The sequence below is a fragment of the Sarcophilus harrisii genome, chromosome X (assembly GCF_902635505.1).
Source record: "Sarcophilus harrisii chromosome X, mSarHar1.11, whole genome shotgun sequence".
NCBI lineage: Eukaryota > Metazoa > Chordata > Mammalia > Dasyuromorphia > Dasyuridae > Sarcophilus > Sarcophilus harrisii.
This window is the reverse complement of record NC_045432.1, coordinates 598649-613994: the sequence shown is the minus strand read 5'-3', so window position 1 is coordinate 613994 and position 15346 is coordinate 598649. Positions and strand designations below refer to the sequence as shown.

At 38.1% G+C, this 15346-nt stretch overlaps 1 protein-coding gene across 5 annotated transcripts in view; it reads left to right on the top strand.

Annotated features, from left to right (window-relative positions):
- The window catches only part of LOC100921739 (E3 ubiquitin-protein ligase RNF166-like), a 36584-nt gene extending 23312 nt beyond the window's left edge, over nucleotides 1-13272 (top strand). For all 5 annotated transcript variants that reach the window (XM_031945217.1, XM_031945213.1, XM_031945214.1 and 2 more), the window contains 2 exons: nucleotides 9590-9675; nucleotides 11053-13272. In XM_031945217.1, the coding sequence (XP_031801077.1) occupies nucleotides 9612-9675; nucleotides 11053-11900 (912 nt within the window). In that variant the 5' untranslated portion in view covers nucleotides 9590-9611 and the 3' untranslated portion in view covers nucleotides 11901-13272. The remainder of the gene's footprint in view (nucleotides 1-9589; nucleotides 9676-11052) is intronic.
- Nucleotides 13273-15346: the final 2074 nt, after the last annotated feature.

Below are 15346 nucleotides of genomic sequence, written 5' to 3'. Positions count from 1 at the left end.
TATTGTAGAGAATAAAAGAAAATTTAGAAGGAAATATTAGAACACAAAGTAGCTTTAAAAATAATGTGTAGTACTTATGCAATTACAAAAAAGGAAATATGAAATATAAATTCATGGTTTTATAGTGAATCCTCATTTTATGTTGCGCTGTGTATAGGGAAATGTTCTCTTTGTTTGGTCTTTATGTATTTAAGTTCAAAATTAGTTTAAAAAAAAAAATAACAACTAACTACCATGTTCCTCTCCTTTCAAATCATATATTTTTTACCTTACCTGGATTATCTCTTTTATCTTGAAAGGAGGGGTGGGGGATTGGGACAGTCTTTTTTTTTTTCCCCCCCTAACAATATATTGTTTATTTATTTATTTTTTATTATAACTTTTTATTGACAGAACCTATGCCAGGGTAATTTTTTTACATTATCCCTTGCACTCACTTCTGTTCCGATTTTTCCCCTCCCTCCCTCCACCCCCTCCCCCAGATGGCAAGCAGTCCTATACATGTTGAATATGTCACAGTATATCCTAGATACAATATACGTGTGCAGAACCGAACAGTTCTCTTGTTGCACAGGAAGAATTGGATTCAGAAGGTAAAAATAACCCGGGAAGAAAAACAAAAATGCAAACAATTTACATTCATTTGGGACAGTCTTTGAAGGAGACCAGTATGACCCAGTATGAAGGTCCCAGTATGACCTTTAGGTAGGGACCCTGCCCTTCAGACTTAGGAGTCCCTGCTGAGGAAGAATTAAGTTTCCATGAACATGGTATCAGCTAGTCTCAGTCATCAGTTACCATAGTGACTGGTTTGTTTCCAAGGAAACCTTCACGCCTGTTGGCCTTCTTGTTGGTTCCATTGAAAGTTAATTATAGATAGATTCTGTGTATACACACATCTTAGTTTTTAAAGAAAAATCATTTAATCTTACTGCTTTTCTCAGAGTGAAGTTTATTACTCCATTAAAATGTAAAACTTACACATTTTTGTCACTTCACAAACTCATCAGTTGTTACTGTTACTCATTTTAAAGCACAATGTACCAACTGGTACTTGACAGTTTTTTTAAAACTATGATGACAACAATTTCTATCAAAAGAGGAGTTAATTTTCCAGTGGTTTAATTGTATCATCTTCTGGGTATGAATTTCACAAATAATAGCATTTCTTATACATCATTTCCCCCAAATCATAGTACAAGAAAAATTACAAACCTAACAATAATATGTTGTATTATGGAATTTTAAGACATAAGGTAAAATTTTTTATTAGTCAGGTAACACCATCACTTTACATAGTAAATTGCTACATCCATCTATCAGTTGGCTATTTTATACTAAGCATATTTAAAAACAGTATAAAGTAACTTTTATTTCTTATTTATGTAGTCTTTGATGCCAAATGTTATATATTTTTCATTTAGGTCTGATCCACTTACGGAAGTTCAATCATCACAATTATTTATTAAATGAGACCACACTATAATTCAGTTTTAGGACAAATTCAGTGAGCATAAAGCTGAATTTTCAGTCAGTCACGAGATCATTCAAAACCCTAATTCCAATTTGTACCACAAATTATGTAAGACACTGTTTTCAGTTAGCTTCATTCCAGAAGTTTATGGGACACATTCTTACATTATCCTCTTCTCTTTTAAAATATTTTAGCATTTGCTGCAAAAATCTTCTAACCATAATTTGGAAATTTACAGCCAAGATTCTGCATTTTGGTAACAAATTTAGTCTCTGTTTTTGTTGTCATTTGGTAGTTTCAGTCATGGCCGAATCTTTGTGACCCTGTTTGGATTTTCTTGGCAAAGATATTGAACGAGTTTGCCATTTCCTTTTCCAACTCATTTTACAGATGCAGTGAGGCAAACAGGGTGAAATGACTTGCCTAGAATCACTTAGCTAGCAAGTGTCTGAGGCCATATTTAAACTCAGACCTTCCTAACTTGAAGCCTGGCCCTCTATCCACTGAGCCACCTAGCTGCCCTCTTATTATTTTATGACATTATAAATCTCTACAAACTTAGAAAAAAGTTTTCCTTCTTGTTTCTCCAAATTTATCTTTGTAACCCCAACCTAGCCAGGATCGAAAGGTCAGAAAAACGATCTTGCAGGGGTTTTTTTTTCCTTTTCCTAAAACCTTATCTCACTGAAAATCTCAAGTAGGAATAAGTTCCTGCTTATCAGAACAGAGAGGTTAGCATCAGATTGTAGAAAACTGGTAAAACTGTTTCAAGGATGAAACTTTATTAATCTTCCCTAGCTGCAATTTTTTTTTTAACAGAACAAGTCTTTATGACTGACTGTTTTTTTCCTTAGAAATCTTCCAAGATAACAGAAACTACACACACTACCAGACAGGACATAAGCAAAAGGTTCATCTGAAAAGCTCATAGGGACGGCAGAGAAAGAGTTGAAGTACAAGTCCATGAATGCCTCAACTCTAGTCAGAAATGTTAAGTACTACATATATGAGCTTCCCTCATTAATTTGGGGTTGTCCTAAGTGAGAGAGTTCATAAATTCTATATATTGTTTGATATAACCTAATCTGTCTTACGTTGGCTAGTTTCTGTTGGCTATTAGGTTGGATAAATGGGATTATTTGCTGTTAACTACATGTGTTCTTTTTGTAACTGGCATTTCGTTAAGTTTTTGACTATATAATTTGGGTCATTCCTTCACCATCAAAAGAGAGATCAGGGGAATAGTCTGAACCTAATAATTATTCCCCCTAGGCAAACTCCTCTATCTGGGGAGGCTGATCAATGTAATTCTAGCCCAATACTCCCACTCTGAGGAGGACAGATTGGCCAATCTATGGTCCTAACCTCTTGTTTACCTCTTGGGAAGAATCAAAGTCACCCCTGGGGAAGTGTAGCAGAAACTCTTAAGATTCATGCTTCCCTGCTTGCTCCATCTGGACAGGAACACAGGATATACCAGCAACTAATATGCATCTTCTACTTGAGGATTGGGAAAGGATCATTGGATTTGACAATTAAGAGGTGACAAAGGTGACTTTAGAAAGAACAGATTTAGTTGAATAGTGAGGTTGAAAGTGAGATTGCAGTGGATTTAGAATCAAGTGTGACGAGAAGCAGCAGAAGCATAAATTTTTTCTTCAAGGAGTATAACTAGGAAAAGGTGAAGTGTTATGGATTGTTAGGGAGAAGGGATGGGAACATTAAATGAAGGCATTTTAAGGATGAGGGAAACACGGGCATGTTGTAGATAGCAGTAGAGAAGGAGACATTGAACATTAGGGAATGATGATGAGAGAAGGGACAGTGTGCCAGAAAAGACAGGATTGTAGTAGACTCAAGGGTATAAGGATTTGCCTTGGAAAAGACTTTATATAACACAAAAGTGAAGTAGATAGTGAGATAGTGAGGTAAGAAATTTCCTCATGATGTGGCATGAGGATGAGGAGGAAAGGGTGAGAAAGAGGACAAGGGGGAGAAGAACTCCTTTTTGGTCATTAAGTGAAGGATGAGATGAGATCCTCAGCTGGAGTGGGGAGGGAAGGGAGCTGTGGATGACGGGAAGAATGATGAAAAGATGTGGAATAATTGTGGTGGGGAATGGGAGAGCAAATCGATTAGGGAAATGTGAAATGATTGTTCTGCTATTGAAGGCCCTGTTGAGGTTTTGTGATAAATCTATAGTTGGCCCAGTGATATTATTTCTTTTAAATTTTTTTCAATTTTTAAAATGATTTTGATAAATGTTGTTTGATACTGATCACTGTCCAAAGTATTTCTTTTTAACTTTTTATTTATTTTGAACTTAAATATAAAAAGAGGAAAAAACCCATTATTTTCATGTACACAGAACAATGCAAAAAGAGGATTCAGTATGAAACCATGATTCTCCATTTTACACGATTTCCTTTTTCAAAACTTCCCTGTTTTTTTATGCTTCCTTTTGAGTTTTCTTCTTTTCTATGCACTGTTTTTAGACACAGATATGTGTGTGTGTGTGTGTGTGTGTGTGTGTGTGTGTGTGTGTGTATAAAATCATACTATACATCCTAATATTTATCCAATCTTTATCTGGAGGTGGATAGCATCTTCCTTCTTAAGACCTTTGTAGTTGATTTGATTGTTTACAATTCTCAAAATAACTTAGTTGCTCACAGTTGTTCTACAAACAATATTGCTGTTACTATATACAGCATACTCTTGGTTCTCTTCATTTAACTCTTCATTATTTCATTCAAGTGTTTCCATGTTTTTGCTAAAATCAGCCTGCACATCATTTCTTATAGCACAGTAGTATTCCATCACAATTATATACCACAACTTGTTTAGCCATTTCCTAATTGATGGGTATCCTTTAAATTTCCAGGTCTTTGCCCTCACAAAGAGAGCTGCTATAAGTTCTTTTCATTTTTCTCTGCTCTCCTTGGGAAACAGGCCTAATTGGGATATTTCTGGGTCAAAGCTTTATAACTCTTGGCCATAATTCCAGATTGCTTTCCAAAGTGGTTGGATCAGTTCAAAGTTCTATCGACAATGGATTAGTGTCCCAGTTTTTCCTTATCACCTCAACATTTTCCCCTTCATAGCTAGTAATTTTTAAAGAAATAGAGGCATTTTAAAATCAGCAAAACAGAATAATACATCAAAAAGTCTAAAAAATAGCCAGAGTTCAAAAGGCAGGGACTTTTCCTTTCTGCAAATCCATAAGGGAAGATATCTCCTTATATTTGTTCTTTTAGAATATGCTTTTTCTTGTAATTTTGCAACATTCCCTTTGGGTGGTTCTTTTCTCTTCCATTTACATTGCTTTAGTCATAAAGTAGACTATTTCCTGGACTGTATCTTTTCATGTCTTTCCATGATTTCCTATATTCATCATACTCAACATTTCTTACATTGCAATAATGGTCTCTCATATTCATGTGCCATAATTTGTTTAACCATTCCCCAATCCATGAGGACTCACTTTCTCTCCATGTCTTTATTACCACAAAACATGCTGATATAAATGGAAGGAAAGCTAAGAAAGAAAGGAAGTTTGGCAGACTTGGAACTAACCTGATGGAAGTCGCAGAAGAAATTTGCTCAGGCAAGAAAGAGGCTAGGATTACCCAGGGATATTCCTTGACGAGGAAGCCCCAGGTGCTAAGAGAGGAGGAGAGAAGAGACTAAAACTACGATATGTTATTGAAGACCAAAAAGTTATAAATACAGGTGGGAAGGGAATCCAAATTGCTAGCCTGAGTCCTTGCTAAAATCTAGTCCTCAGAAGGAATTCACCAGTGGTATAAAATCTGCAGGCATGTCAGAGCGATGTTGTTATATTAGAAGGCAGATGTACATTCCAGGACAAGAAGGCCCTAGAGTAGAAGGATGTTCCTGAGTGAAACAAATTTCATAAATACTAAGGGTTATGTATGCACCAGAAAAATCTCTGAAGCAAATATAAGTGACTTTGAAAACAGCATATTAAAGGATGTCCCAGGTTGAGAAGTTTACAGGGAAACATGGGTATTGCATACTGAGAAGCTTCTAAGCTCTGAGGTACATTTGATGTTGAGACTGCATCTGAAGCATGGTCATGACATCCAGAAAGCTGCAAAGAATCAAGGGGAAGAAAGATGCCTTGCCCAAAAATGGTCCCAGAACACTCTTAACAATTGCAGGAGAGGGGGCATGAATGAAGTTCCAGGATACAGAGCATGAATCATAGATGTTCATAGTTTGAGAGACTGTAGCTCAAAGGAAAGTTCCAGAGGGATGGGACACCTGAGGTATGATTTTGAAGGAAGAAGAGTCAGAAGCATCCCTGAGAGTGGAAGGAAGGTTAACCCTCTGTGGAGCTCTAAAAAAGAAAGTTCTTAGCATATCACATGATGGAATAAAGGACTGGTTTAGAGGAAAGGTGGTCCAGGGTGAAAAGAAGTCAGGGAATCATTTATGTTCCAGAATGAATAAGGATGAGGGTAGTTCTAAGTTAAGTCTGCAGCTGAAGCATGAAGTCAAAGTCCAGAAAGTTAGAAACACAGCCGGAAGGAAGGAGACTGGAATTGGGCTGGCTTGCATCTAAAAACAAAATGGCAGACCTGGAAGGAATTTGCTCAAGGAAGATTTGTCCTCGACTGAAGAGCCATATTTCAGGGAAAGAGGTCTCAGAAGACTGATAACGCAGGAGGAAGAGAACACAAATGCAGGGGGACTTTTCAGGCTAAAACTACAAAAAGCAATATAACGTATTGACTATGGCACAGATGCCTCCTTTAGCAAATAACCTAGAATAATGTGTTGATCTAACAATGCCAGGAAGTGAGTATTTCTTTCCTGGATATGTGTGACTTTACAGGTTTCACTCTTTATAAATGCTATGATAGTCCATAATGTATTCTACCTCATACGCCCTTATCTGTGATAGAAAAATCCTGATGATTCCATGGAATCAAAGTTTCTCAAACCACCTCCCCCCATTAAAAGTTTTCTCTTACATTTACATGCTGTGTGAGTGTTTTTGCTCTTCAAAGGTTCTTTGTGTATATCAAATGGCCTATCAACCCTATGAGGGAACAAATCCTTGTTAGGGACAAATGTGAGTGGTCTATGACAACCTGGAGATAGATTTTTATCAGATTCTTGCCAGGATAGAAACCTTACTTTCCAACTAATGTCAAAGGGAAAAGCATGTCTACAGTGTTAGAGGAATCCCTCCCATTCAGGAGGTCTGGGATTGAGCAGATACCGATTTGGGAGAGTTGGTTGCATAGACACCAAAATATCATTTTAAATTCTCAACATAATTTAGTTTTACTTTATAGGAGGAGGCATGAGTAGGGGAGTTTAGATCACCCTTGGCCTGTGACATTGTACATCCTAATTTACAAAAGAGAGGTATCCATAGAAATTATATACTAATCATATCCAAAAACTCCTTTCTCCAATTCAAGGGAGTCAGTTCTTTTGGCAGCTATTAGGCTGTAGCACTGACTTCACAATGAGTTTGTTTTAAATCCTCATTCAGGAATCATAACTTAAAAGGGTTTGGGGAGTTGATTTTTAGGGGTTTTTTTTTTCCTTTTTAAAGACTAGGACCAAAGGATGTGACTTTAAATCTAGCATGCTATTTCCTGTGAGTTTGATTTGGGGCACACTCCAATCCCTCCTTCCCCTTTTGAATTTACTGTTCTCCTCTGAGCACTTTTCATTAGATTATATCTCGTTACCTTTGATAATGTCAGTGAGGAATATATTTTTTTCTTTAAAATCTCCTTTAAAAAGTTATATTTATTTCCATACTAACCAAAAACTAAACATTACCTTTAAGTAGTTGAAGAACCTTCATATAGAAGTGGGATTTTATTTTATCTTTTTTAATAATAGCCTTTTAGTTTCAGAATACATACAAAGATAGTTTTCAGCATTTACCCTTGTAAAATCTTGTGTTCCAGATTTTTCTCCCTCCCTTTCCCCACTCCATCCCCTGGACAGCAAGTAATCTAATATAGGTTAAACATGTGCACTTCTTCTAAACATATTTTCACATTTATCATGCTGCACAAGAAAAATCAGATCAAACAGGGGGGAAAATGAGAAAGGAAAAAACAAACAAGCAAACAACAAAAAGGTGAAAATGCTATATTGTGATCCACATTCAGCCCCCATAGTTCTCTTCTTGGATGCAGATGGCTCTCTCCATCACAAGTCTGGTGGAACTGGCCTAAATCACCTCATTGTCGAGAACAGCCACTTCCATTAGAATTGATCATCGTATAATCTTATTGCCGTGTACAATGATCTCCTGGTTCTGTTCATTTCACTCAGCATCAGTTCACATAAGTCTCTCCAGGCCTTTCTGAAATCATCCTGTTGATTATTTATTACAGAACAATAATATTCCATAACATTCATATACCATAACTTATTCATCTATTCCCCAACTGATGGGCATCCATTCTGTTTCCAGTTTCTTGCCACTATGAAAAGGGCTGCCACAAACATTTTTGCACATGTGAGTTCTTTTCCTTTTTTAATGATCTCTTTGGGATATAAGCTCAGTAAAAACGCTGCTGGGTCAAAGGGTATGTGCAGTTTGATAATTTTTTTGAACATAGTTCCAAACTGCTCTCCAGAATGGCTGGATCCGTTCACAGTTCCACCAACAATGTATCAGTGTCCCAGTTTTCCCACATCCCCTCTAACTTTCATCATTATCTTTTTCCATCATCTTAGCCAATCTGACAGGTGTGTAGGGGTACCTCAGAATTGTCTTAATTTGCATTTCTCTGACCTGTTGTAATTTAGAGCACCTTTTCATATGGCTAAAGATGGTTTCAATTTCTTCATCTGAAAATTGATCAATGTTTTTGAAAAACCACAAAGTAGTTGTGCTACTATGTGCCATGTCTTTCTGATGCATGTATATGTGACTGTGACTGGATTAGATGTTTATTGAGAAGTCACTTGTAGAGCTTTCCATTGTCTTTGGTTCTGAAATGATAGTTTTTTTTGTTTGTTTGTTTGTTTGTTTTTTATAATCTGGATATTTCGTATAAACTGAGCTGTTAGGTAAATAATTGAAAACTCAAAAGGTAAAATTACAGTAAGAATTTCCCATCAGAAGAAAATGGGGGGGGGGCGCATTCCCAAATCCTCAATGCATGAAGTCTTAGAGTCCCCTCCCCTCTCTCCTACAATCCTATTCCCTCTGCTCTAGGAGGCCAGCCAACTCTCTTGGTGGTCTCTGACTCTTATCCTAACCCAATTCCTGACTCCCATTGGTTGAAATCAGCCCCACCCTCTGCTTTGACATTACCATATCTCAGCTATCTGCCAAGTCAATCTTCTCTGTCTCTGTAGAGGAAGAAGCTTTGAGTTTCAGTGCTCTGAGCCTAGAAAGAAGGAAAGGGAAGTTCAAGGTCCTCTTACCCTTCACCCTTCCGCCCACAGCACATAACTCCCATCCTTTATCCCCCTCCCATCAGCTGACTGACCCCAGAGTTTCTGTTTATAATTTAAGTTAATATGTGGTGTAAGGTCTTCATGACTTATCAAACTTCTTCCTAACTGCTTTTTACTTACTCCATCTGTTTTTTTTTTTTTTTTTTTAATCCAAAACATGTTTTTTCCTGTCCTTGCCTAAATGCATTCTTTGGATTTGTTAAACACCATGTTACTGTGTTTGTTTGCTTCTGTATTTTTATTTTTAATTATTGGTGTGTGGGGGGGGAGGAGTTGTTTGTTTTTTAAGGCAATTGAGTTTGTGACTTGCATAAGGTCACACAGCTAGTAAGTGTTTAAGTGTCCTGAGTCCAGAATTGAACTCTGATACTCCTGACTTCATGGCCAGTGCTCTATCCACTGCATTGATCAACCTGTGTTTTTAACAAGTACCACCTGTTTTCATAATCACAGGTTTGTAATAGTTTTGAGATCTGATACTTCTAAATACCAACACAAACCTCTTTCTTCCCTCCTCCATTGTTACTCTTAATATTCTTGACTTCTTTTAAAAAGCTTTTTATTGAAATTTTCTGTTTCTTCCCATGTAACCTTTTCCTTTCCCTTTCTAGAGTCATCTCATTACAAAGAATATTTTTTTTCTTTTAGGGAGGAAAAAAAAGTACAACTGATGGATGCGTTTGGAAAACGTGTTCCATGTGCAACACCTGGGAACCTCTCACCTCCAGAAAGGGGTAAGTTGAAGGTGTCTTCTGCATCTGCTTTTGAGGCCCACTTGCTCTTTACCCCCACTTGCTCTTTACCATCTTGTTCCACGTACTCTTAAGTTTTGGGTGTGTTGTTCTTTCCATTTAAATTGTTATAATGACCATTTCTACTTTTTTCTTGACTCTGCTTCCCTTTGCATCAGTAAACACCAATCTTTCTATACTTCTCTGTATCCATCACACCCATCATTTCTTACAGGGTAACAGTAGTATTCTATTCCATTCACAAGCCATGTATTTCTGAAATATGGAGTTTCTGAGTAAATAAAGATGTAATAATAAGGGTTAACAGGTTATTTCTAAATCAGCTCAACTAATCCCTCAGTAATTAGTGATGGAAGAGTGATTTACAGAGGTTCATTTTATAACAGAAAATAGGGATAAGAGTTACAGGACTAGAAAAAGATAATAAGAATGGGGAAGTAGGCCAGTTTGCAATATTGAGGTGCTGGGCGTTTGGGGGGCATAAGGGAGAAGGAGTTTCTAGACTGAAATACCTGTTACATTTGATATTCTATTGGGTGAAGGCCTCTGTCGGTCAGCCTTTCTGACGAAGTGAGATTGCCTTTGGGATCTCAGAGGATAAAATGAGGCTGGTGACTGCACTGAAATCTGATTCACCTGCAAGTCATGGCATCACTTTTGATGTCATGGCCCTCTTCAAGAATGAAGAACAGACAGAACTGCATTTGTAACATTTGAAAAAGCAATTGGAAAGCTACCTTTCAAAGCGTTTGTAATTTGAGCTTGACTAGGAAAGAGGAACTTGTGGTTTATAGTTGGTAAATGAGCGGTTGCCCCCAGTCATCCTCCTGCCAGCAAGGGAAACCCAACCTTAGATTACCCTACTCAATTTGTACTTAGTCTCTAGCTCAAGGCAATAGAGGAACTTATCCATTAAGACTAGAAAGAACTTAGCCTTTCTTCCACCCCTCTTTCTCCAGCTGCTTGCCCTTTAAAAAGTTATAATCCTATGATTATTTTATTCTTATTCTAAATTATCCGCTACTAAATGATGGTCTTTTAAATCTTTCCATTCATTTAATGGAGATAACCTAGAGAGGGGCTTAACCCTATAATCAAACTAGAAATAAATCAAAGTAATCAGAACTAACTGATTTAAAGGTTATTCCTTTTCTGTTTGCCATTTCCTTTTCTAGCTCATTTATAGATGAGGAACAAAGGCAAGCAACATTAAGTGATTTGCTCAGGGTCATATAGCTTTGTCCTGGGCCAAATTTGAAGTCGGGAAGATGAGTCTGAGTCCAAGCCCAATGCTCTAGCTGCTGTGCCAATTAACTTCTGATTTATGTTTTCATGGACCTTTTTTAAATATAATTTTAGGCCAGAGACCCGGACTAGGACCAAGACGGAGCCCGAGTACAAGCCCCGGACTGGGAGCAAGCGGAGCCAGTGTTCCTGGGCCAGCAGGCCCAGCAATGGCAATGTTCCGGAGTCTGGTGTCCTCGACACAGCAGCGGCAGCAACCACCAACAGCTGGGGCCCCTGCTAGTTCCCCACAGCCCCCGGCTGAGCCCAGTGCCAGTGAGAGTGACCTGGAGACCCAGTACAGCTGCCCTATCTGCCTGGAGGTCTACCACCGGCCCGTGGCCATCGGCAACTGCGGACACGTATTCTGTGGAGAGTGTTTGCAGCCATGTCTCCAGGTGCCATCTCCACTTTGCCCACTCTGCCGAGTGCCTTTTGATTCTAAGAAAGTGGACAGAGCTTCCAGTATGGAAAAGCAGCTGTCATCCTACAAGGCTCCATGCCGGGGCTGCAGCAAGAAGGTGACTCTTGCAAAGATGAGGTCACACATTTCTTCCTGCATGAAGATCCAGGAGCAGATGGCCAGCTGTCCCAAGTTTGTCCCAGTAGTGCCAACGTCCCAACCCATTCCCAGAAATATCCCAAACAGATCCACCTTTGCTTGTCCATACTGTGGAGTTCGTAATCTGGATCAGCAGGAGCTGGTGAAGCACTGCATGGAGAATCACCGCAATGACCCCAACCGCGTGGTCTGCCCCATCTGTTCAGCCATGCCCTGGGGTGACCCCAGCTACAAGAGTGCCAACTTCCTGCAGCACCTCCTCCATCGCCATAAATTCTCCTATGACACCTTTGTGGACTACAACATCGTTGAAGAAGCTGCTTTTCAGGCCGCCCTGGAGCTATCCCTCTCTGAGAACTGAAGGCAGCCCTGGCTGGGCCCAAACCCTTATCTGTGGTCAGAGGTCACCTTTTCCATAGAGAGGGGCAAGAGGCTTGCTCACTCTTCAGCATTCCCTAGTAGTTATGCTTCTGTGTCACCTTTATTTGAATTGTACCTTTTAAAGTAAAGAATTCCCTGCACTCAGAGAGCCGGCTAACCCCAAGGGCCAGTTCTCAGAGCCCTTCTGTGAGTGAGAAAAGATTGATGAACCTTTTACCAGTTCAAAGAGGACTTTTACCTCTCTTTTGGGTAAAGTTGATTTGTTTGGTGTTTGGAGACCCATATGACAATCCCTAGAGGGCAGCTGAGTGGAGGGAGAATGTTTGGCTCTGGAAAATTGGAGCATCGAGTTGTTCCCCCCCCCCCCCCTTCTTCTAAGTAGTACTTTGGCTTCATGCTTCTGAAAACAGTTTGGAGAGCCCTGACTCCATTATTGTTGATCCAGACATGTTAGACTTGAGGGGAGTGGAGAGATGAGAGAGGCTGAAAGAGAAATTTAACTGAAGACCTGAAAGGGAAGAATGTTTTCCTAAAACTCCCTCCTAACATCTGGCATTCAACAAAGTTTCCACCTTGCTCATTTGGTACCAGCTTTTGTGATACTTAGAGATTCTGGCATTTTTGTCTGTTAACTAGTATGATAACCTTTTCACATTTTATAGTGTGAGAAAAAAGTAGTTCTTCATGTTGCAATATCTGTGTTTGACTAATAACAATAGTATTTTTATGGAACATTTAAAAAAATATATTTAAAAAAATCAACCAAGTATAGGATCAACATAGGGGGAGCGATAGGGAGCCTGGGAAAGTCAGAATGAAAACTGGAGTTAAAAGAGGGGTTTTCTCACTTGTGCTTGTGTGACTTTGAGGTGGCTATGTTCATTGGATTATTTCTATATTTTTAAGGTTTTCATTGTGTCTGTTTACCTTTTCCTAATAAAAAGAGACTCTTGCTCCCTTGTGCAAGCAGTGATGCTGCTAGTGTGTCAGAGGTACTAGGTCCCAGATGGATCTTTACATAATAGAAACAGAATTGCTCCCAGGCTTAGGAGAAGATTAGACCAGAAGGGAGGATGGAAAAGAGGTGGCTCCCTACTCTTTTTTACCTCTTCTGGAAAGAGATGACTGGAACTCACTCCTCAGGCAGAAGCTTCTAAGCAGCTTCACTGAATGATGGGGTCTGTAACAATCCCCAAACCAGGTGAGGAGAGTGGTTTGGAGCCATGGACCATCTTTTCAGCTAATACCTGAGCTCAGCTTTGGGGTTTGGGAAGAAGTTCATAAGCTTTCTGGTTTGTGTAATGATATAAATTATTGTTGTCTTTAAAAAAAATAAAATAAAATAAGCTTCAGTGCATCTAAAATATAATTTTATTGTGTTGTAATCTAAAAAGGATGCATTTAATGTTTCTGCATTTAGTGGTGAGTTTTTTATGCCCTAATTTGTGGTCGATTTTTGTGACGGTACCATATACATCTCAGAAAAAGTTATTCTTCATCCTATTTCCATTCCTCTCTGTCATATCTACCTTTTTCTCAAATTCTATTCATCTCCTTAACTTCTTTTTTCTTTATTTTGTGGTTATATTCATCTAGTTCTGAGAGACAGTGTATTTTTCTAAGTACCAACTCATTTCCAACAGCACAGCAATATTCCAACCCTATATTATGCAGATGTTTTAAATAGTCTAAAACATATTGATTAATATGGTTGGCATATAGTGTAGTTTTTCTGTTTTTCTCCTTTGATTAAATCTGTTTTAGCTTTAACTTTGTCTGAGATCATGATTACTATCCCTGCTTTTTTAATATAAAATGTTGTGATCTTTATTTTGTTTGCATGTAACTTTTATTTCCTGTCTCTCCTGACTCCTCTACTTTAGTTCTACCCTCTACCTTGCTCTCCTATTATTTAACCTACCCCCCCCCCCCTACAAGGATCCCTCCCTTATCCTCTCCCTATACTCTTTCCCCTTGCCCTCTTGAATTTACATGAATTTAGAAAATTTTCATAACCTTCCAAGTCTTCCCTCTTTATGTCATTCTCATTAATCTACACACCATTCTATATACCGCCTTATCCTATTCCTTCACTCTCCTTTATAAATTTAGAAGACTTTCAAATGTATGTGTTGTTCTCCCTTTAATCTGGATCTGATGTGAGTAGGGTTCCCTCTAAAAATCCCTCCCTTATCCTTTCCCCCTCCCTATCCCCTTATCCTCTTATTTCTTTCTGGATTTAGAAGACTTATACCCTTCTAGATATACACACACACACACGCATATATATATATTAGAAGACATACCCATATTTTATATGTGTGTGTGTGTGTGTGTGTGTGTGTGTGTGTGTGTGTATTGTTCTCTCTTTAACCCATTCCTGGTGAGAGTATGGTTTCATAATTTTCAAGCCTACTCTCCCATTGATGTCTTCTGTGTTACTTCTTCTTGTGCCTCATTTGTTCCATTACTTTTTACCTTTTCCTACATAGTTTTGCCTTTTAAAATCACACCATATTCAGTCCTACCCAAATCTTTTTTTCTAACTACCCAATTACTAATGACAGTCTTAGACATATAGTTTGCATTTCCATGTATAAACAAGTTTGTCCTTAGTGAGTACCTTATAATTAGTCTTATATTTCTCTAGGAACTTGTATGTCAAATTTTCTATTAATTTCAAGTCTTTTTACAATCAAATCCTGGAAGTCTGGCAGTTTGTTGAATATCTGTTTTTCTGTTGTTTAAGATTATGCTTAATTTTGTTGGATATGATATTTTCACCTGCAGCTCTAGTTCTTTCGTTCTTCCATAGTGTTCCAGGACCTGTGGTCTTTTAATGTAGTCATTGGTAGAGCTTAGGTGATGCTAATTGTGGCTTTGCTGCATTTGCTGAAGATTTTTTTTTCTTGTTGATTATAATATTTTCTCCTTGACCTGGAGGTTTGGAAATTTGGCTATGATATTCCTGTAGGTTTTCCTTGTAGGACTTCTTTTAGATGGTGAGAGTTGGGTTTTTTTGTTTTTTGTTTTTTTTTTTCCTACTTTCCCCTCTTGTTTTAAAACTTCAGGGCAATTTTCTTTATTTCTTATATCAGGATTCTTGTTTGATCGTAGCTTTCAGGTAGTCTGATTATTCTTATATTTTCTCTTCTAGATCTGTTCTCCAGACCAGCTGTTTCTCTTATGAGAAGTTTATATTCTCTTCAATTTTTTTCATTCTTTGTATTTTGTTTTATTATTTCTTGGTCTCTTATAACTTCACTGGCTTCCTCTTGCCCAGTTCTGATTTTCTAGGAGTCATTTTCTTAAGATTCTGGATCTCCTTTTCCAGTTAATTGGCTTTCTTTTCATTATCTTCTTGGTTTTTCTTGAATTGTTCTTATTTTTTTTTTCCCCCTGAAATCTCTTTCATTTGATTTTTAA